At 21.5% G+C, this 22095-nt stretch overlaps 5 protein-coding genes across 5 annotated transcripts; 4 read left to right on the top strand and 1 right to left on the bottom strand.

Moving 5' to 3' along the window:
• Positions 1-111: 111 nt before the first annotated feature.
• On the top strand, positions 112-3719 carry PADL01_0206200 (serine repeat antigen 6, putative; the record flags this gene model as incomplete). The annotated part of the gene is made up of 4 exons (XM_028681570.1): positions 112-175; positions 439-1293; positions 1374-1508; positions 1606-3719. 4 exons carry the CDS (start codon positions 112-114, stop codon positions 3717-3719), a joined length of 3168 nt encoding a protein of 1055 aa, XP_028536306.1.
• A 1159-nt stretch (positions 3720-4878) lies between these two features.
• PADL01_0206100 (serine repeat antigen 7, putative) lies at positions 4879-8213 on the top strand (the record flags this gene model as incomplete). The annotated part of the gene is made up of 4 exons (XM_028681559.1): positions 4879-4912; positions 5117-5797; positions 5945-6079; positions 6175-8213. 4 exons carry the CDS (start codon positions 4879-4881, stop codon positions 8211-8213), a joined length of 2889 nt encoding a protein of 962 aa, XP_028536305.1.
• Positions 8214-9515: 1302 nt separating this feature from the next.
• Positions 9516-12240, top strand: PADL01_0206000 (serine repeat antigen 8, putative; the record flags this gene model as incomplete). The annotated part of the gene is made up of 6 exons (XM_028681547.1): positions 9516-9576; positions 9719-9877; positions 10019-10077; positions 10228-10751; positions 10869-11971; positions 12059-12240. The coding sequence occupies 6 exons, from the start codon at positions 9516-9518 to the stop codon at positions 12238-12240; spliced, it is 2088 nt and encodes a 695-aa protein (XP_028536304.1).
• A 1452-nt stretch (positions 12241-13692) lies between these two features.
• On the top strand, positions 13693-14181 carry PADL01_0205900 (iron-sulfur assembly protein, putative; the record flags this gene model as incomplete). The annotated part of the gene is made up of 1 exon (XM_028681536.1): positions 13693-14181. One exon carries the CDS (start codon positions 13693-13695, stop codon positions 14179-14181), a length of 489 nt encoding a protein of 162 aa, XP_028536303.1.
• A 745-nt stretch (positions 14182-14926) lies between these two features.
• PADL01_0205800 (conserved Plasmodium protein, unknown function) lies at positions 14927-20388 on the bottom strand (the record flags this gene model as incomplete). Its single annotated transcript, XM_028681525.1, has 3 exons — positions 14927-14991; positions 15069-15131; positions 15261-20388. The coding sequence occupies 3 exons, from the start codon at positions 20386-20388 to the stop codon at positions 14927-14929; spliced, it is 5256 nt and encodes a 1751-aa protein (XP_028536302.1).
• Between the last annotated feature and the right edge of the window lie 1707 nt (positions 20389-22095).

The following is a 22095-nucleotide window of genomic DNA, read 5'->3' as shown; positions in this document are numbered from 1 at the left end:
GTCAATAAAGTCTCAAAGGACAAAATATTTATCGTTTAAGAGAATATTAAAAAAAAAAGAAATAAAAATAATAAAAAAAAAAAAACAGAAAAAGTAAAAGTAAAAGAAGAAATGATATTTTTTAATTTTAAATTAAACAGAATGATATGTCCTATTTTTTACCTTTTCATAATAAGTAATAATAAATATATAAACCATAAAAAATAAATATATATATATATATGTGTGTGTGTATCTTTCTTTTTGTAATTTAAATTATATGATTTGTGTTATGTACATATAAAAATATACACACACAAAAAAAAAAAAAAATTACATTAATAAAATATATAATATCTAATATGTATTTATATTAAGCCGAAGATATATTTTACAATATATCATTATTATATAATAATTAAATATATATATATATATATATATATATTTTTAATACAGATGTGTTATTTAAGCAACATTTAATTATATGTGAAGGAAATAAAGTGACTGGGATATCCCATAATAATGGACATAAAGATAATTTGAATGTTCATAAAAATGGTGTGATATCTCAAGAAAATGTATATGATTCTTCAGAAAATTTAAATTTACCTTCAAAAAAAAAGGTTGGTTCTGATGATTTTCATACTACAACTATTTCATTCACTGAACCAGATAATGTGGAAAATGAAGTAAAAGTTGTATCGTCATCTGAATCGGGAAGTGGTGAAACTGTGCCTGAAACTAAAGTATCAACTGAAGATTCGTCTGCTAAGCAACAAAATGTAGACCCATCGTCATCTGCATCACAAATTACAACTCAAAAAGAATCTCCATCTAAGCCTACATCAGGTGCTCCATCTTCTACAGTAACTGGAGAACAGAATAGTAGTGTATCACAACCTTCACGTTCAAATCCAAATGAACCACCTTCAAGTCCAATTCCAACTGAAAGACCTTCAGGTGAAACTTCATCTTCACCTCAACCTTTAAATAAAACCGCCGTTCCTGAAATCCCTATTCAAATAACTTCTGCACTTTTAAAAAATTATAATGGGGTTAAGGTTACCGGACCATGTGGGGCATATTTCAGAGTGTATCTTGTCCCTCACATCTTAATTTATGCCTTAACAAAATACAGCGTAATACAACTTGAGTCCTTATTCAATGATAACCCAAGAATTGATGTTGAGCACACAGGAGCACTTCAAAATAAATGTTCTGAAGGAAAGCATTTCAAATTAGTTGTTTATATAACACATGATACGTTAACTCTCAAATGGAAAACACATAATCCTAAAGAAGAAACAAAGAGTAAAAATAAACGAATAAATAAATAAATAAATATATATATAATACTTACTGTATTTTTACATTCTTATATTTTATTTTAGGTGACGTTGTGGATATAAGAAAATACAGAATCCCAACATTAGAACGTCCATTTACTTCCATACAAGTTTATACGGCAAATCCTAAGGCAGGGTTGATTGAAACGAAGAATTATAATATAAGGACTGATATTCCTGGTTTGTCAAAAAATTAAAAATAACAAATCAAATAAATTACATACAAACACACACATATATATATATATATATATATATATTTTTTTTTCCCCTTCAGATACTTGTGATACCATTGCCACTGACTGCTTTTTGAATGGTAACGTTAATATTGAGAAATGCTTTCAATGTACCTTGCTAGTTCAAAAAAAAGATAAATCCCATGAATGCTTTAAGTACGTATCAAAAGAAATGAAGAAAAAGATGAACGAAATAAAAGTCAAGGCAGAAGATGATTCCAATTCTGATGAATATAGATTAATAGAATCTATTGATAATATATTGAATAAAATATATAAAAAATCAAATGAACCTTTTGAAAATATTAAAGAATTAATTAGTTTCGAAGATTTAGATTATCGATTTAAAAATGAATTATTAGAATATTGTAATTTATTGAAAAAAGTTGATACTAGTGGAACATTGGAAAGTTACGAATTAGGCAATGAAGAAGATATATATAATAATTTGACTAGGTTATTGAGGTCTCATTCTGACGAGAATGTTGTAACTTTACAAGGAAAGCTTAGAAATACAGCTATATGTATAAAGAATGTTGATGAATGGATATTAAATAAAAGAGGTTTAACATTACCTAGTGAATCAGATGATTATCTTAATAATTATAATGACAATGATAAAAAGGAAGATCAAGATAATGTAGATAATAATATGAACGAGGATTTTAATTATGATGACCAAAACAATAATGATTCTAATAAAAAAGATGATGAGAGTAATAAAAATGATGATGATAGTAATTATGTTTATGATTTTGATGATGATGATTATGATAACAATAATTATGAGACAGATATGTATGAAGATTCTATAAAAGCAGATAAGGATGGTGTTATTGATTTAGAAAAATTTGGTAACCAAATAAAATTGAGATCACCTTATTTTAAAAATAGTAAATATTGTAATTATGAATATTGTAATAGATGGAGAGATAAAACTAGTTGTATATCTCAAATAGAAGTAGAAGAACAAGGTAATTGTGGTTTGTGTTGGGTATTTGCATCTAAGTTACATATAGAAACCATTAGATGTATGAGAGGTTATGGTCATTATAGAAGTTCTGCATTATATGTAGCAAATTGTTCTAAGAGAAAACCTATAGATAGATGTGAAGAAGGATCGAATCCATTAGAATTTTTAAGAATATTGGATGAAAAGAAATTTTTACCTTTAGAATCTAATTATCCATATTCATATACAAATGCAGGTAATTCTTGTCCTAAGATACAGAATAGTTGGACAAATTTATGGGGTGATACAAAATTATTATTTAATAAAAAAATTCATCGTTATATAGGAAATAAAGGATTTATATCCCATGAAACATCATATTTTAAAGATAATATGGATTTATTTATAGATATGGTGAAGAGAGAAGTTCAAAATAAAGGTTCAGTAATTGTATATATAAAAACACAAGACGTTATAGGTTATGATTTTAATGGTAAGGGTGTACATAGTATGTGTGGTGATAGAACACCTGACCATGCAGCTAATATAATAGGTTATGGTAATTATATTAATAAGAAAGGAGAAAAAAGATCATATTGGTTAATAAGAAATAGTTGGAGTTATTATTGGGGAGATGAAGGAAATTTCAGAGTAGATATGTTAGGACCTAAGCATTGTTTGTATAATTTTATACATACTGTTGTATTTTTTAAATTAGATCTAGGTGCAATAAATGTACCTAAAAAGAAATTTTGGAGAAGAAATATCTATTTCTTAAGACATAATCCTGATTTCATGTATACATTATATTATAATAATTATGAACCAGAATCATCACAAAATTATATAAGTGACGATAATTATGAAAATGCATTTGTACATGGGCAAAATGATGAAACAGAAGAAACTGATTTAAAAGGAGAAGATGTGAAAAAGTCAGTGGAGAAAAAAATCCAAATACTACATATATTAAAACATATTAATAACTCACAAGTAAAAAGAGGATTAGTAAAATATGATAATTTAAATGAAACAAAAGATGAACATTCATGTTCAAGAGTTAATTCAGAGGATCCAGATAAATATGAAGAATGTAAACAATTCTGTTTAACCAAGTGGAATGAATGTAAAGATCATTATTCACCAGGTTATTGCTTGACAGATTTATACAAAGAAAAACATTGTAATTTCTGTTACGTATAAGATGATACATAAATAAATAAATAAATAAATATATATATATATAATAAATTTTGGATGGTTTCAGTTTTTTTTTTTTTTTTTTTTTGGTTTCTTATTAATAATGGCACTTCTTTTTGGTACTCTTTTATTTTGACAAACATGTCATATTATAAAAAAATATTTTTTTTTTCTTTTGTGTCATATATATATATATATATTTATATAATATGAATAATATTATATGCGAACATATATTTAATATATAATAATATACTATTATTATATATGAACTCGTCTTAGATGAGTTAAGAAAGTATATATTTTATATATTATTTAAAATAACTTTTTTGAAAAAGATATATATATTTAAATATATTTTTTTTTTTTAATTTTTTTTCTAATCTCCTAACTTATTGTTATCGAAAAATAAATAGATTGATAAATATATATATATATATATATATATATATATATTTATCAATCTATTTATTTATTTCTTTATAAAAAAAACCATTATTATCGAATAAAAAAATAAAATTCTTTCGTGTTTCTTTTGGTTTTAATACATTTAAGAGACATAAATTCTCACACATTATAATAAACACTTTAAATATAATCCCAAAATGTTATTTGAAAATTAAATTAAATGATATTAAAATAATGAGGTGTAATTGTTATGTATTATATTATTATGTATATAATTTTTTTTTTTTTTCTTATATAATTTAGAATTGTAAATTTGAGCACTTAGAGATATTTGATTTAATTAAAATTTTGCCACTATATATTATGTATACAAACAGATCAAAATAAATAAAAATAAAAGTATATTATATATATGTATATAATAATACGATGTGTTAATGCACATATAAAAATAAAAGGAATTTTTTTTTTCTTCTTTTGTTTGTTCTTTAAGACGGGTGTACAAGAAAGATTTTTAAAATAATAAATATAACATATTAGTAAATAAATAATAATAAATATCTTACTGATGTAATGAAAAAATTATTATTTAAAATTTTTTTTTTTTGAGAATAATATAATTAGCATATATGAAAAAAAGTAAATAAAAAAAAAAAAAAAATTAAATTAAATAAATTAAAATAAAATAAAAATAAAAATACTAAAAGAATAATTTGGAACTTTTAATATTTTTCGGTCTAAAAATAAGAACACAATGATATATCGCTTATATATTATTTTAGTATTATGTAAGAAAAAAAAAATATATATATGTATACATTAAAATAAAAAATAAATATAATAAAAAAGTATATTTTTTTTTTATTAAGAAAAAAAAGAAAGCAAATAATAAAATTAACGTATTAAAGAAAATAAACTATTTTTTAATAAAATATTATATATATATACTTTTTTTTTTTTTTTTTTTTTTTTTTTGAATTATTTTTATTCAGATGTTATCTGTTGTACAAATGTAATAGTAGGACAAGAAAAGCCTACTCCTGATGGTACTTCTGGAGTAACTCCGGGAGGTGAAGGTGCATCTGCTAGTATAGGGAATAATCCTGATGGAGTAAGTTCGGCAGGTGAACGTGAATCTCATAGCACACTGGACAGTCCTGCTTCAGGTGAGCAAGGTACTGCAAGTTCTCCAACAGCACATCAAGATGAAGCAGGAGGTACAAATTCCCCCGTACCTCAAGACCCTACCAAAGAATCAGAATCTCCTGCCAATCCAAATCCAGTTCCTCTAATTCCAGGAATTGGAGGTGCTAAGGTAACACCAATTCCACTTCCAAATGTTCTTACAGAAGATTCTGAATCCTCAACTTCTGTAACTGATATTGAAATAAAATCTGCTCTTTTAAAAAACTACGATGGAGTAAAGATTACTGGTCCATGTAGGTCCTATTTCCGTGTCTTTTTGGTTCCTCATATTACTGTTTATGTATATGCAACATATGATAGAATACAATTAGAACCCAAATTTGGTCCATCCGATTTGATAGATATAAGTGATTTAACAAATAAATGTAATCAAAATTCTAATAAACATTTCAAATTAGTTTTGTATATAAAAGAAAATGTATTAACTCTCAAATGGAAAGTACAAGATAAGGGTTCACAACCAACAAGTAAAAATAAAATTATGTAAATTTTTATTATCCTAAAATTAGTTGAATAAAGAGATATATGAACAAACCATCTTTTTTACATATATATATATATATATATATATATATAATAATTATGTTAATTTTTATTTTTTTTTATTTTTTTAGATATTAATGTGGATGTAAAGAAATATAGAATCCCTCAACTGGAGAGACCATTTACATCAATACAAGTACATACAGTAAATACAAAATATGGTATTATTGAAAGTAAAAATTATGATATAAATAGTGATATTCCAGGTTAGCTCAGAAAAAATTTATATATAAACATATACATAAAAAATATATGTATATATATATATATATAATTATTTGTTTAATATTTTATTTTTTAGAACAATGTGAAGCTATTTCGACAAACTGTTTCTTAAGTGGAAGCCTCGACGTAGAAAATTGCTACCATTGCACTTTACTAGCTAAAAAGGTGGACAGCAAAAATGAATGCTTTAATTACGTTTCCAAGGAAGGAAAAGAATTAATAAATAAAAATGTGGAAGAAAAGAATAAAGAGCTTAAAGGAGAAGACGAGGATTTAGATTCTAACGAACAAAAATTAGAAGAATCGATTGATAACATATTAAGCAACATTTATAAAATTTATGAAAACAAACAAGATAATGAGATAAAAAAAAGTAATTACAATAATAAGAAAGAATTACTTAGTGTAGAAGAATTGAATAATGATTTAAAAAATGAATTATTAAATTATTGTAGTTTATTAAAAGAAGTAGATACAAGTGGAATGTTAGATCATCATGAAATAGGTAATGAAATAGATATATTTAATAATTTGACAAGATTATTAAGAGCACATCCAGGTGAAAGTACTTATGTATTAAATGAGAAATTAAGAAATCCTGCTTTATGTTTTAAAAATATAAAAGAATGGTTAGTAAATAAAAAAGGTTTATTATTATCCAAAGAAAAAATGAAGAAGTTATCAACATCTGAATATAATATGAAAGATTTAGAAGAATCAGAATATGAAAGATCTATATCAGATGATATGTTTGAAAAGGATATGAATGGTGTTATTGATTTAAGTTTAATTGATAGTGAGAAGAAATTAAAATCTCCATATTTCAGAAGAAATAAATATTGTAATAATGAATATTGTGATAGATGGAAAGATAAAACAGGATGTATATCAAAAATAGAAGTAGAAGAACAAGGTAATTGTGGCTTATGTTGGATATTTGCATCTAAATTACATTTCGAAACTATTAGATGTATGAGAGGATATGGTCATTTCAGAAGTTCAGCATTATATGTAGCTAATTGTTCGGATAGGGATTCTGATGAAATATGTTACGTCGGATCTAATCCAGTTGAATTTCTAGAAATTGTTGAAGAAACAGGATTTTTACCCTTAGAATCAGATGTACCATATTATTATACAGATGCAGGTAATGATTGTCCAGAACCCGAAAAAGATTGGATAAATTTATGGGGAAGTACTGAATTATTAAATCATAAAAGTCCAAGACAACGTACGAGTACAAGAGGATATATTTCATATGAAAGTTCAAATTTTTCAGATAATATGGATTTATTTATCAAAATAGTAAAGAGAGAAATTCAAAATAAGGGTTCTGTGATTGCATATATCAAAACAGAAAATGTTATAGATTATGATTTTAATGGAAAAGGAGTTCATAATATGTGTGGTGATAAAGAACCTGATCATGCTGCTAATATTATTGGATATGGTAATTATATTGATGAAGAAGGTGAAAAAAGATCTTATTGGTTAATTAGAAATAGTTGGGGTTATTATTGGGGAGATGAAGGAAATTTCAGAGTAGATATGTATGGACCATCATATTGTAAATATAATTTTATACATACTGTTGTTGTATTTAAAGTTGATTTAGGAATTATTGAAGTACCTAAAAAAGAAGAAGAGTCAGAATATTTCAGTTACTTTTTAAAATATACACCAAATTTCTTATATAATCTATTCTTTAATAATTATACTACAAATGAAGAGCATAAATTAAATAATCAACCTAAGATGAATCAACATAATAACAAGAAAAATAAAAACGAACTTTATATTTCTGGTCAAGATGAAACAATTAATGGAAAGGTAGAATCACAAGAAGAAAATAACAAAAAAACAGAAATTTATCATATTTTAAAACATATTAAAGATGCAAAGATAAAAAGAGGTTTAGTTAAATATGGAAGCTTATTAGAAACCAAAAAGGAACATACTTGTTCTAGAACCTATTCCATAGATCCAGAAAGACATGATGAATGTAATAAATTTTGTATAGATAATTGGAAAACATGTAAAGACCATTATTCTCCAGGTTATTGTTTAACCAAACTCTATACAAAAGATGATAATTGTTTTTTTTGTAATGTGTAATAAAATATCATACACACAAAAAAAATAAAAATAAACCACATATATAATATAATATAATATATTGCCTTATATGGTAATCATTATATAATTATAATTCAATTGAATTACAATAAAATATATATTTTTTTTTTTTCCTTTGATTTAAAATAATAAACATATTATATATATATATATATATATATATATATATGTTATATGATTCTTTAGACCTTTTATCCTTTTATTTTATTACTATTATATATTATATTTTTTTTTTTTTTTTTTAATTTATTACCAATTTTCATAAAAGGTAACATTACAAAAGGAATAATATATATTTAAAATTTTTGCTATTTTACTTTTTTAAAAAAAAGGTAAAATTATAATAAAGAATCTGTCTTTTTAATAATACATGAAAATACAACATTATCACATGAATCAATTTTCTTAACAGAATTAATCGGTAAACATACAAAAACAATTTAATCTTACAAAATTTCCACATTTCAAATTAATAAATTTATATATTTAAAAATTTAAATATATGTGATATGGTTCTTTTATTTTTTTTAATAATAATTTTTTCTTATAATGCATGTAGAAAACCTTACAGCTAACTCAAAACAAAATGAGGTGTTGCAAAAAAAAAAAAAAAAAAAAAAAAAAAAAAAAGCTAACAAAATTAAAGTATATATTTTAAAACATTTGTGTATTAAGATAATAACACATATGTATATATTTAAAGGTTCTTGTAAGGGAAAATAATAAAATATAGAAATATTAACAATAAATAAATAAATACATATAAATATATATATATATATATTTTTTTTTTCCTTTAATTCTTATAAGATATTTAAGATATCATTACATGTTACTTAACACACATCTGGTGAAATAATTTCCCTGTGCCTTTTATAATGCATGTAACAATTTAGCTCATAAAATCCAGAACAACAACAAAAAAAAAAAAAAATAAAATAAAATAAAATAAAACATTTTAAATATATATACATATATATTCATATAATTATATATTTTATTAAATAAAAAAGTATATATTTATATATATTTTAAGATACTATAAGTTGTCCGAAGTTTATTGTAAAACATGATTGTGAGATTTTCATAAATTATTTTTTATAAACATACTTCTATAATTTCAACTATTTTGTTTTATGTTGTGATTCTTATTATATATATATTTCGATAAGCAAAAAAAGAGATAATATACATATATTGATAGATAATTAAAACCTACAAAATAAAACAAAAATATTTTCTTTTTATTTTACTTTTGTATTTGTTTGTCCTAATATGAAAATGTTAGGCATGAAAAGTTATATACTCTTCCTCCTTGTGATATTATATCAAGTAAAAAGAGGTAAGAAATATTTAAAAATATATAAGACAACAAAAATTGAATGTATACACATATATATATATATATATATATTTATTTATTTATTTGTTACTTGAAAAAAATATACACTTAATAATATATATATTTTTTCCCTGTGTTGCAGTACATTCAAATATATTAATTAATTGTTTTGGAGTTCTACATTGTAATATATGCCGAACAATATTAAGAAATTGTTTTTTATCTGGAACGGCTGATTTAGAAAAATGTATTTCATGTGAAGAGAAATATTATAAGATTAGCCCCTGTACACAAAATCATGGTAAAAATAAAAATAAAAATATATATATATATATTAATGTGTACATATTTATTTATTTATATTGTATTTATGGTGGGGTCAAATAAAATAAACCTCTTCACTTATAAATTAGACATAAATATTATTCACTCACATTTACAGAAAGCTTTTTGATGTCCAAATCAGATATGAACAACACATTTGTAGAGTTAAAGGATCACGTAATAAATTATGAATAAGAAATAATTATATATTTGATAAATTAAAAGAGTAGTACTTAAATTATGCGCATTATTATGTACATATATAAATATATACACATATATATATATATATATATATATATACATATATATTTTTCATATTAATAGGATGAATTAACAGATGAGAAGATGAAAAACTTAATCACCGAAATAATCGAAATTGCCATAGACAGACATACCTTGGGTTTACACGATTTTAGTAGTGCTACTGATGAATATAAAGAGAAAATAAAAATGTTATGTATGTTTTCTAACTATAAAGATAATTATGAAAATGCTAACAATCACAAACAAGCAAAAGTAGAAATTGTTGAAGAACATATAAATAAAATTGTTGAAACATATATAAATGAAGAAAATAATATGGAACATATGAAAGATTTATTAAAGAATCCAGCTTTATGTTTAAAAAATCCTAATCATTGGATTAAAGATAGAGCAGGTTTTAAGGATGATGATAAACCTTCTGTAGGTATAATACCTGAGAGGAAATTATTCAGACCTTACAACGTTAAGGTTTTAAAAAGTTCTTTATATGCCTCTAGCACAAATTGTGACAGGCAATTTTGCGATCGTTTTTCTGATTCAAATGAATGTGAGCATAGAATTAGGGTCCTCAATCAAGGGAAATGGTAAAAAATAAATATAAATAACAAAGGATTAAATATAACATATATATATACAAACATATATATATATATATATATATATATATATATATTATTTATTTTTTTTATTTTTTTTTTTAGTGGCAATTGTTGGGTTTTTGCCTCCAGTGTTGTTATAGAAGCATACAGATGCCGAAAAGGGTTAGGATTTGCTGAACCCTCAATAAAATATGTAACATTATGTAAAAATAAATACTTAATGGATATCGACAATAATCCCTTTGGTCATTATAATGATAACATATGTAAAGAGGGTGGTCATCTTTCTTACTATTTAGAAACCTTGGAAAAGTCTAATATGTTACCTACATCTTATGATGTACCTTATAATGAGCCTATAAAAGGAACAGAATGTCCTGATAATAAAGAGACATGGAGTAATATATGGAAAGGTGTAAATTTAATGGATAAAATATATGGAGGATATATATATCATGGATATTTTAAAGTATCTTTTAAAGATTATGTATTTAGTAATAGAACAAATGATTTGATAAATATAATAAAAGATTATATTATTCAACAAGGATCATTATTTGTTTCTATGGAAGTAACAGATAAATTAACATTTGATCATGATGGGACTAAAGTTATGATGAGTTGTGAAAATAATGATAGTCCAGATCATGCCTTAGTATTAATAGGATATGGTGATTATATAAAAACAAATGGAAAAAAAAGTTCTTATTGGTTATTAAGAAATAGTTGGGGATCACAATGGGGTGATAAAGGCAATTTTAAATTAGATATGTATGGTCCAAATAATTGTAATGGTAGAGTATTATATAATGCATTTCCTTTACTTTTAAATATGTCACATAATCCAATAGATGCACCTTTACCTAAGGATTTAGCTTCAACAGATACTAGAGTTAGATATAGACAATCTGATTTTAATCAGAATAGAAATAGAAATAATTATCCATCTTATGATAAAAACAATAATAATAGTTATGAACGAAATGAACTTGATCCATATAATAAAAATGATGATAATAATTATAATCCTTATAATAAAGCTCATTATAATGATAGAACAGATGACTCTTATTATGATAATAATGATGATTATAATAATGCACATATTAGGAGAAATACAAGGCGTTTCAAGAAAAGAATTATCAAGTACTTTTTATATGCAAGAATTGGAAACACTGTATATAAGAGGACAATACTTAGTAAAAGTAATATCTAACTAAAATGAATATTACAATTTATATGTCATATATATATTATATATGTATATATTTTTTTTTTTTTTATATATTTAGGAAAAGATGAATACAAGGAACCATATTCTTGTCTCAGAACTTTTTCATTCGAAAAAGGCTCAGATTTGAAGTGCCGTAGTAATTGTGAGATGCACATTGATAAATGTAAACATTATTCATCTATAGGAGAATGCTTAATTCGACGTTCCCCCAATTATAAATGTGTATATTGTGGTATGTAAGATGGTCATAATATTATTATTTTATTCAAAAAAAAAAAAAAAAAAAAAAAAAAAAAAATTGGGGTCTTAAAAATAAAATAAATGAAAGCATATTATACATACACACATATATATATATATATATTATTTATATCAACACAACAAAAATATCATATAATATAGAATCATTGTTCAATGGATGGTATACTGCATCATCAAAAAAAGATTTTTTTTTTTTTTGTCACATTTATAAAATTAATGAAATTTATACATTTTTTCCCATTTTTTTTGTGGAAATTTTTTTTCTTTTTTTTTGTCAAATTAATGATAATATATATATTGTAGACATTTTTATTTATTCTTTCATAAACATTTTATTATTATTATTTTTTTTTTTTACTTTATAGTTTCTCATAAATATTTTATATCTGCTTTATATTTATATAGCTATTCTTATTATTCATTTTTATAAATTTATATATATTTAAGTAGGATGGCATTTTATATGAATTCGATTATCTTATTCTTTGTTTTTTTAATAGACTCATTAAGAATAAATGAATAAATAAATAAAAATATATATATATATATATATATATACATATATATGTTTTTTTTTTTAATTTCATCTCCCCAACGTGGATGCATATATTTATGTGTTAATATATATATATATATAATATTTATTTAATAAAAATAGGAGAGAAAAAATGTCTACTTTTCTTTTTTTCTTTTCATTTAATAATAATATATATGCATTTATATCAATTTTTAAACCTTACAAAAAAAATAAAAAAATAACTGTCATAAAAATATAATTGTATAAATAACAATATATATATATTTATAAATATATATTTTTTTTGTTACTTTAAAAGAGTTTCTTTTAATTAAAATCACCATTTTTATAATTTTTTAAAATATTAAATATATTTAAACACTTGTAATATATTATACAATATAAATGTATAAATAACAATCTACAAACGTAAAAGTTCACATGTAAGAATTTTTCAAATATTTATAAATATAAAAATGAAAATTTGATTATTTGGGTATGTTCTTTTTTTTTATTCATTTGAAAATTTTTTTAAATAATTGAAAAAAAATATAACATATATATATATATATTTATTTATTTATATTATTTTTTATTTTTTATTTTTATATAATAAAAGTTGAATTGTTTGAATTATGTAGAATTAACCATTTTAAAAACATCTTTTAAATATATATATATATATATATATATATATATTTATATATTTATTTTTATTTAATTTAATCCGTTGAGGATTTTATCCTTAACGCCTTTTAATATGAACATGAGTTTATATTAAATGTGTAATTTTTTTTAATTAGAAAAGAAAAAAGAATAAAATAAAAAAAAAAAAAAAAATGCCCACATTTTTGTAATATATTTATATATGTGTGTTATTTTATTTATTCTCTTATTTTTAAAATTATAACAAAATGTTAAAATTTTTAAGTACGAAATGCAAACAGTTTAATTCATTCAACCATATTATAATAAACCATAAAATATATTTCCCTTCGAAAAGTAATAAATGTTATTTTTCTTCTTCTTCCATAAAAGATGTAGAGAAAAAAAACGAAGAACCTATCATCCAATTAACGAATGATGCTATAAATAAAATGAAAGAAATAAATTTAAAGTATAAAAATTCCAAAGCTTTAAAAGTTTGTGTAGAAGCAGGTGGGTGCTCAGGATTTCAGTATTCTTTCTCATTAATTGATAAAAATAAAATAAAAGATAAAGAACAAATAGTTTATGATAAAGATTGTGTCGTAGTAATCGACAAACAAGTTATTGATATTTTAAAGAATAGCAAAATACATTACATTAATAATCTTATATCTAAAAAGTTTACAATTGAAAATATACCAAATATTTCTTCCAAGTGTTCATGTGGAAATTCCTTTGATATTGACTTTGTATAAAGTAGGAACTAAAAAATAAAGCATTTTAACATATTTTTCTTTTTTTACTATATATATATAAAAATACAGAAAAGAGATACCCTATATTATTTATTCCATATAACATACACATATATATATATATATAATATTTATTCATATCTATATATTTTAATATTTTTTTTTTTTTTTTGGTAACAATTTTATAAAGGTGTTTCCATTATGCATATACTTATATATTTTACATGCACTTTTTACTTTTTTTTATTTTAAAGTGGTTCATTTGTTTATAAAAATTTAAATAGTTGTCATTTAAATTAATCTTTTTTTTTTTTTTTTTTTGTGAACATATAATTTGATATATTTCAAAATGGATTTATTTTTTCGTATATAACTTATTTATATTTTCCAAAAAAAAAAAAAAAAAAAAAAAAAAAAAAAAAAAAACACACACATATATACATATATATATATATATATATATTAATATGTATTTATATTATAAAATGAATAGCTAGCCAAATGAACAAAAAAATGAAATATAATTAAAAAATTATGAACGAGTCATATTTTTTTTTTTTTTTTTTTCCTTTTTACGGTGAAAAAAAAAAAATGTGGAGATAATACAATAAATGACATTTGTATCTTATACAACAACAACAAAAAAAAAAAAAAAAACAAAAAGACAAATAATAAGGAAATATATATAACTATATATATGTATGATTTGGCTTATCGATCCGTGTATTAATAGTCCCTGCCTGTTCTACAAATCAAGATTGCTCATTTTGTTATTGAACTCATATATTTTTTTCTTGATCTTATCCATATCTACAAAAAAAAAAAAAATAAATATATACATATATACATATATATATATATATATTAATTTATTCATTTATGATTACCTTCGTATGCGTAGGAAAATATGTGTGTAACCGAATCGTTCGATGGTAACGATAATTTATCATCTGCTAAGCGGTATAAATAAAATGAGATATATATATGAAAGGGACACACATACACATATATATATATATACATATATATGTATATATTTTTATTTATTCGTTCATTTATTTTTTTATTGTAATATTTACCTGCCATGGTTGTACAGTCCGGAGATATTTCCGAATTGTATATAAGGAATGGATACTTCTTTATAAGACTTGCCGAATTCGATGACATGTCGTTATATTTATTATAACGTAACACAGGTGAAGGAGAAGATGAAGAAGATGCTTTATTATTGTAATTAACATGTATTTGTTTTCCTTTCTTCTTGCTCATTCTTTTCATCTTCAAATCCATTTGATCCATCTTCACATCCATTTGATCCATCTTCACATCCATTTGTTCCATATTCACATCAATTTGTTCCATATTTACATCAAGTCTCTCCATCTTCATATCCATCTGTTCCATCTTCTTCATTTCCATTTTTGCTCTTAGAAATTTATCATTTTGTAATATTAAACGGAATGCCTCACGTATATTTTTCATGAGCTTCTTGTCCAGGACATGAACAAATTTATATATACTTCCAATACCATTATATGTTTTCATAAACTGCTCTTGATATTTTAAATAATGTAATTTTAATAAAAAGTTTAATAACAACTTTCTGTTATATATAGTTACAAAATTTTGTACACATATAACAAAAACTTCTATCTTTGTCAAATCTTTGTATTGAAATATATATGGATATTTGTCATATAATTGTAATAGATGTATAACACTTTTTTTTTCTTTTTTCTGTATTAACACTTGTAATAATTTGATAGCATGTGTTAATCTATTTTTATTATTTCGTTGCAATGTTTTAAGTACAAACTGGAAAAAAATATATTGCACTTTTTTCTGTATAATTTTATTTAATACAAATGAAAAGATACTACAATATCTTATACAATAATAGAACCGTTCAGTATTAATTTGTGGACCTTTTAATGTATAGAAATATTTCATTAGACATTCTTTTCGTTTAAATTTGATTAAACAATCTATTTGATTAATTCCTTTTTCAATAGCTATTTTGTCTAGATTATTACATAATTCATTATTTGCATATATTAAATTATCACATATCATTTTATTTTTCTTTTCATTCTGTTCATATACATATTTTTGTAATTTTAAAAATGCATTATATTTATGATTATCACTTATTTTTGAAATTAATTTAACAAGTCTGTAAACATTTTTTTCAATCATATTTTTAATATTCATACGATTATCTCGTATGCGTATATATCCAAAAAAAATTCTTCTTAAATATATTTTATACATAATAAAACAAAAATATGATACATTATCATAATTAAATTTTAATTTGGAAAATATAAATGCTTTAATCCGTCTTTCATATAAAACTAAAATACTATTTACACGAGTTAATGTATATGCAAAAGCACTTTTTTTCTTACTTACATTTATATTATTGTATACAAATGATCTAAAATAGATAATCATTTTTTTCTTATACATACTAAGTAATACCTTATATAATATTAAAATATAATTCTTTCCCAAGTGATCTTGATAAGCAGATTTTTCTTTTAAAAGTAAATTATATACCATGTCATTTGTCTTGATTTGATAGTTAATAAAACTTGATTCATAACTATTTATTATTACATAATTAAAATAATGTTGCATTTTTTTTTTTATAAGGAATTCTAATTTGTCACTTATATCATATATACATTGAATATAATTTTTTTTTAATTTTTCCATTTCAAGTTTATATTCATATAGTATTCTTAATTTATGAAATGAATATTTTAATAAATATTTTTTAAAAATTTTTTCAACAATCTGTAATAAACGTCCTAAATATAATACATGTACTCTTTTATATTTTTCTATTACATATTCATATACCGTTTCGATATCTACATATTCTTTTGTTTTTTTTTTTTTCATTTTTTCTTCTTCCTCCTGTTGCTCTTTTTTTTTTTTTTTTTTTTTTTTTTGTTTTTTATCTTGTAATGAAATATTTTTATCATCTTCATTTGGTATTATACAATAATCTACTCGTCTTTTTATCATTTCAAAAATTTCCATTAAATTTGCTCGAAATAAAAGAGTTACATTTTTTTCAGTTTTCTGTTCTTTCTTTTTAAATACATAAACTATTTTAAATAAATATCGTTCCTTATTTTTTTTACTCTTCTTTACTATTTTTACATCTATAATGTTAGTATATGATATACAAGTAATCACATTCTTTTCATTCTTTTTTATAAGCAAATAATTACATGACAAATTTATCAGAATAGGAATATACTTACGAAACACTAACCCTACATTCATTTCGGCTGCATAGGAATTTTCTTTTCTAATTAAATTCTGAACTTCAGAATTAATATGTTGATAACAATTCTTATTTAATTCTAATTTTGTTATGTCCACACTATTAATGTAATTATCATAAAATAAATTAGCCCCTAGGCTCTTCTCCATTTCACCTTTTTTACAAAAAGGGTTCATACTCTGTTTATTATTACTTTGTATATCTTCATAATTATTATACATCTGCTTTTGACTATCCTCATTGTGATTATTATTTCTTAGGTTTCCATGTTCAGGGTCATTTTTTTCATTTATTCTGTATACACAAATTTCTTCAAAAAATAATTTACCACACATTTTCTTTTCTTCTATATCTTTTACAAGTATATTATTTGAACAAAGTTCCTCCTCCTCCACATCATTTGCCATATATTTTTCATCACAGGATATATCATTACTATTAAAACAATTATCATTATTACTAATAAAGTTTATTTCGTTAGGCGATAAGGTACTTACATAACTGTTATCTTTTATCATCATGTTGGTTTTGACACCATCATTATTATCATAATTATTATCATCATTATCATCATAATTATTATCATAATTATCATCATAATTATTATCATCATGATCATTACTTTTTATATTTATTTTTATATTTTCCTTTTCATTACATATATCTCCTACTTGCACATTATCATCCTTTATTTTTTCATTTTTCATATTATATGAATCATAAAATTGATCTAACAAAAAATCTGTTCCTTTTATACTGCTACATTTTTGTTTTACACTTTTTTGTTCGTTTCTATTTAATACGGTTAAATTATGATATACTAACATTTTATCATTTAGGTTTTCCATATTTATCTCTGGAAATTTCATTTTATCACTACTATTAAGAAATTTATTGTCATTCAATTTGTTCTCTTCCATATTTTTTTTTTCACAAATTGAAGATAAAGAATTATTATTTACATTAGGTGATATATAAACATTTAAAAGATCATTATTTTTATTATTTAAACCATTACCTTCATTTTGAATATTAACATTTTGCTTATCCATATTTTCATTATTTATTCTTTGGTCACCCATGTTATCATATTGATTATTCATATTATCATATTTATTATTGATAATATTACTTTTATTTTTACTTTTATTTTTGCTTTTATTTTTGCTTTTATTTTTGTTTTTATTTTTGCTTTTATTTTTGCTTTTATTTTTTTTCTTAATTTTATTTTTTTTCTTTTTTTCTTCATCCTTTTCAAGTTTATTACATGCATTACAATCATTATTATTATGATTATTATTATTATCACTACTATGATTATTATTTGTTATAATCTTATTTTTTTTTTTTGATGACTGCACATTTTTAAGTATTTCCAAAACCTTCCTTTTACACAAATCAAAATCTAATAATAGCCCAGAACTATTATTAATAGGGCAATCATCCTTTTTCTTCTTATTATTTATATGAATATTTTTACTTATACTATCGTTCTTAATATTATTTATATTATCACTTTTTACATTATTTTTTATTACATTTATATCTTCTTCCTTTACCCCACTTACACCATATTTGTAATTATTTTCTTTTTCATTAAATAAATCCTCATCCTTAGAATTATAAAAACAAACCTTTTTCATATTAATTGTACTATTTGAATTAAGTATTTTTTCTTTTGCCATTGTAATCTTTTTTTTAATAACATCATTGAAATTTTTCATTTTTAATATATTTTTTTTCTCAGCCATCATCTTTTCAAAAATTTTGTTTATCATATCACTTGTGATGTTTCGATACCCTTCTTTATATCTTTCCATTTCTTCATGATCACAAGGAGTAATAGCACCCTTATGTGAATTATCATTTAATGGATTTAAAAATATATTATTATAATATTTTTCTTCATGTTTCTTTTTCTCCAGTTTAATGATTTCATTTTTATCCTTTTCTATGTTCATCATTTTATTATGAAGGTCTATGCCTCTATCAGAATTATAATTGACAAGTGAATTATTATTTTCATAAATATTATTATGAAATTTATTAACTGAATTATGATTATTTTGTAACTCATCAAGTAATGATATGGCTTGTCCATATTGTGTATGACTATTTTTTGGGTTAACAACTTCTGTTTTCAAATGTGTATGATTTATATTGTTTTGGTTGGATTTATTTGAATAACTACAATAAATATTATTATTACTTTTAATATTATTATTATTACTTTTAATATTATTATTATTACTTTTAATATTATTATTATTACTCTTAATATTATTATTATCCATGTAATTTATATTTTCTTCATTGTTTTTAAAACTATCAATTTTGTTATATGAAATGTTTTTTTTAGTGTTTATAGTATCTTCACGAAATATACAATAATCATATAACAATTTTTTTATATTATCATTATTTAACTGTTCTGATTTATGTTGATCTATTTTTCCATTCATTACATTATTCTTATCGGAACAACCATTTTTTATGTTTGAAAAATTTGATAATTTCACAAATGTATTTTCATAGTTCGTTTTCAAATGTGATATAGGATTGTTTTTTATTTTATAATTACTACATTTAATTATAGGAACTATTTTTATTTTATTTATGTTTGAATTATTTACATTTTTGTTAACATGCATTTTGTTTTTCAATGTAACGTATTTGTTATTATCACAAGTGTAATTCATTTCTTTTTTCTTTTTCTCTTCATTATTATTTTCATTTACTACTCTTACTTGTATATTTTTATTATTTATATTATTATATATTTCAAGTTCATCCATTCTTTTTAATTCATTCAAATGAATATCTTTATCATTCATGTTTCTTTTGTAAAATGGCTGTTCTAAAAACCCATGATTGTAGACATATAACTTTTTATATTTATCACCCTCCATTTTTTCTCTATTTATTCATAATGAACTACAATACAATTAATGGGTCTCATATAAATTAACATTAATTTTGTGGATTCATATCAAATTCTTAAACACAGAAAATTACACCTCTTTATTTATACATAAATAAATATATATATATGTATATATATTCACATATTTTTATGTTCAGGGTTTATCTATATCTATAAACATTCTTGCACGCACACAAAAAAAAAAAAAAATAAATAAATAAAATAAAATAAAAGAGTATAAGCAAAATAGTAAATGAATTGATAAAAAAGATAAGATATAATGTTATATAATATAATTTAAAACACAAAAGTAAGCACGCACACACAACATGAAATAAAATAAATATAACATATATACATATATATATATATATATATATATATATATATATATATATATATAATTATAATTTAAAAAATATATAAAACAAGAAATTATAAAAAGAAAAATTATATATAAATAAAATATATTAACTATAATATAGATTAGGGAAAAAAAAAAAAAAAATGGAAAATTACATAAAATAAAATTACACATATATATATAAATATATATATGTAATATAATATAGTATAGTATAAATTATGAAAAATCATCAGAATAGGCTTAACTTTTAAAAATTGAATAAATAAGAAGAAAAAAAAAAAAAAAAAAAAAAAAGAGATTTCAAAACATGTATATTTTTTTTGTGGGTTTATATATATATATATATGTTGTGTGGGAAAATTAAAATAAAATAAATAAATATATATATATATAGGAGCTAATATTATTAAATTTAAAAATTTAAGAGGTTTATATAAAGATAAGAATTTTCATTTATTATAAAATATACATGTAAAAAAAATATATTTTTTCTATTTTTTTATACATAAAAATTGTTGTTAAACCTTTTAATGTAATTATATATATATGTATATATATATATTTTTTTTTTCTGTACCTTTCCCTATAATGCTGTACATGTATTCATAAAACAAATAAATAAAATAAAAATTTTCCTTTTTTTGTAGAATTTTACACTCTTTAATTAATATATCTACAATTTTTTTTTTTTTTTTTTTTTTTTTTGTATATATATTAAATCCTTTATGATATGGTTACACACATATATATATTTACACAAATGAAAAATTAATTTTCCATACTACTAAAATGAATGTGAATATTTTGTTGTTCCTTTTTAAAGGTACAATATGTTATATTTATAAAACATAAAAATAATGACATGATAGAACTACACTATATATAATGAAAAACGAATAATCATTTACTTGGAATCATAAAAAAAATATATGGGCAAAATACAATTAATTTCCTTATATAAATACAAATTAATATATATGTATATATATATTATTAAGAAAAAATAGAGGAATTATTTTTATTACCATTCTGCTATTCTTTTTTTTTTTGTTATAAAGTTTCCAAATATTATTCCTGTTCATAATAATATTTTATATAGCTAGAAAAAAATAAAAAGAGGAAAGAAAAAAAAAAAAAAATGAAAGAAAATAAAAGAAAAATATGAACTGTTCATATTATTATTCTATGTCTTATCAATTTATTTCATTGTTTCCTGATTTTTTACATGTACTGTTCATGTAAAATTATTTAAACTAAAAGAAAAATTAAAATAAAGCTTTTATTATAATTTAAGGAATATATTTTTATTGCCATCATAGCAATGAA

This window comes from Plasmodium sp. gorilla clade G2 (genome assembly GCF_900097015.1).
Source record: "Plasmodium sp. gorilla clade G2 genome assembly, chromosome: 2".
Lineage (NCBI taxonomy): Eukaryota > Apicomplexa > Aconoidasida > Haemosporida > Plasmodiidae > Plasmodium > Plasmodium adleri (nom. inval.).
This window is presented reverse-complemented; position numbering and strand designations above follow the sequence as displayed.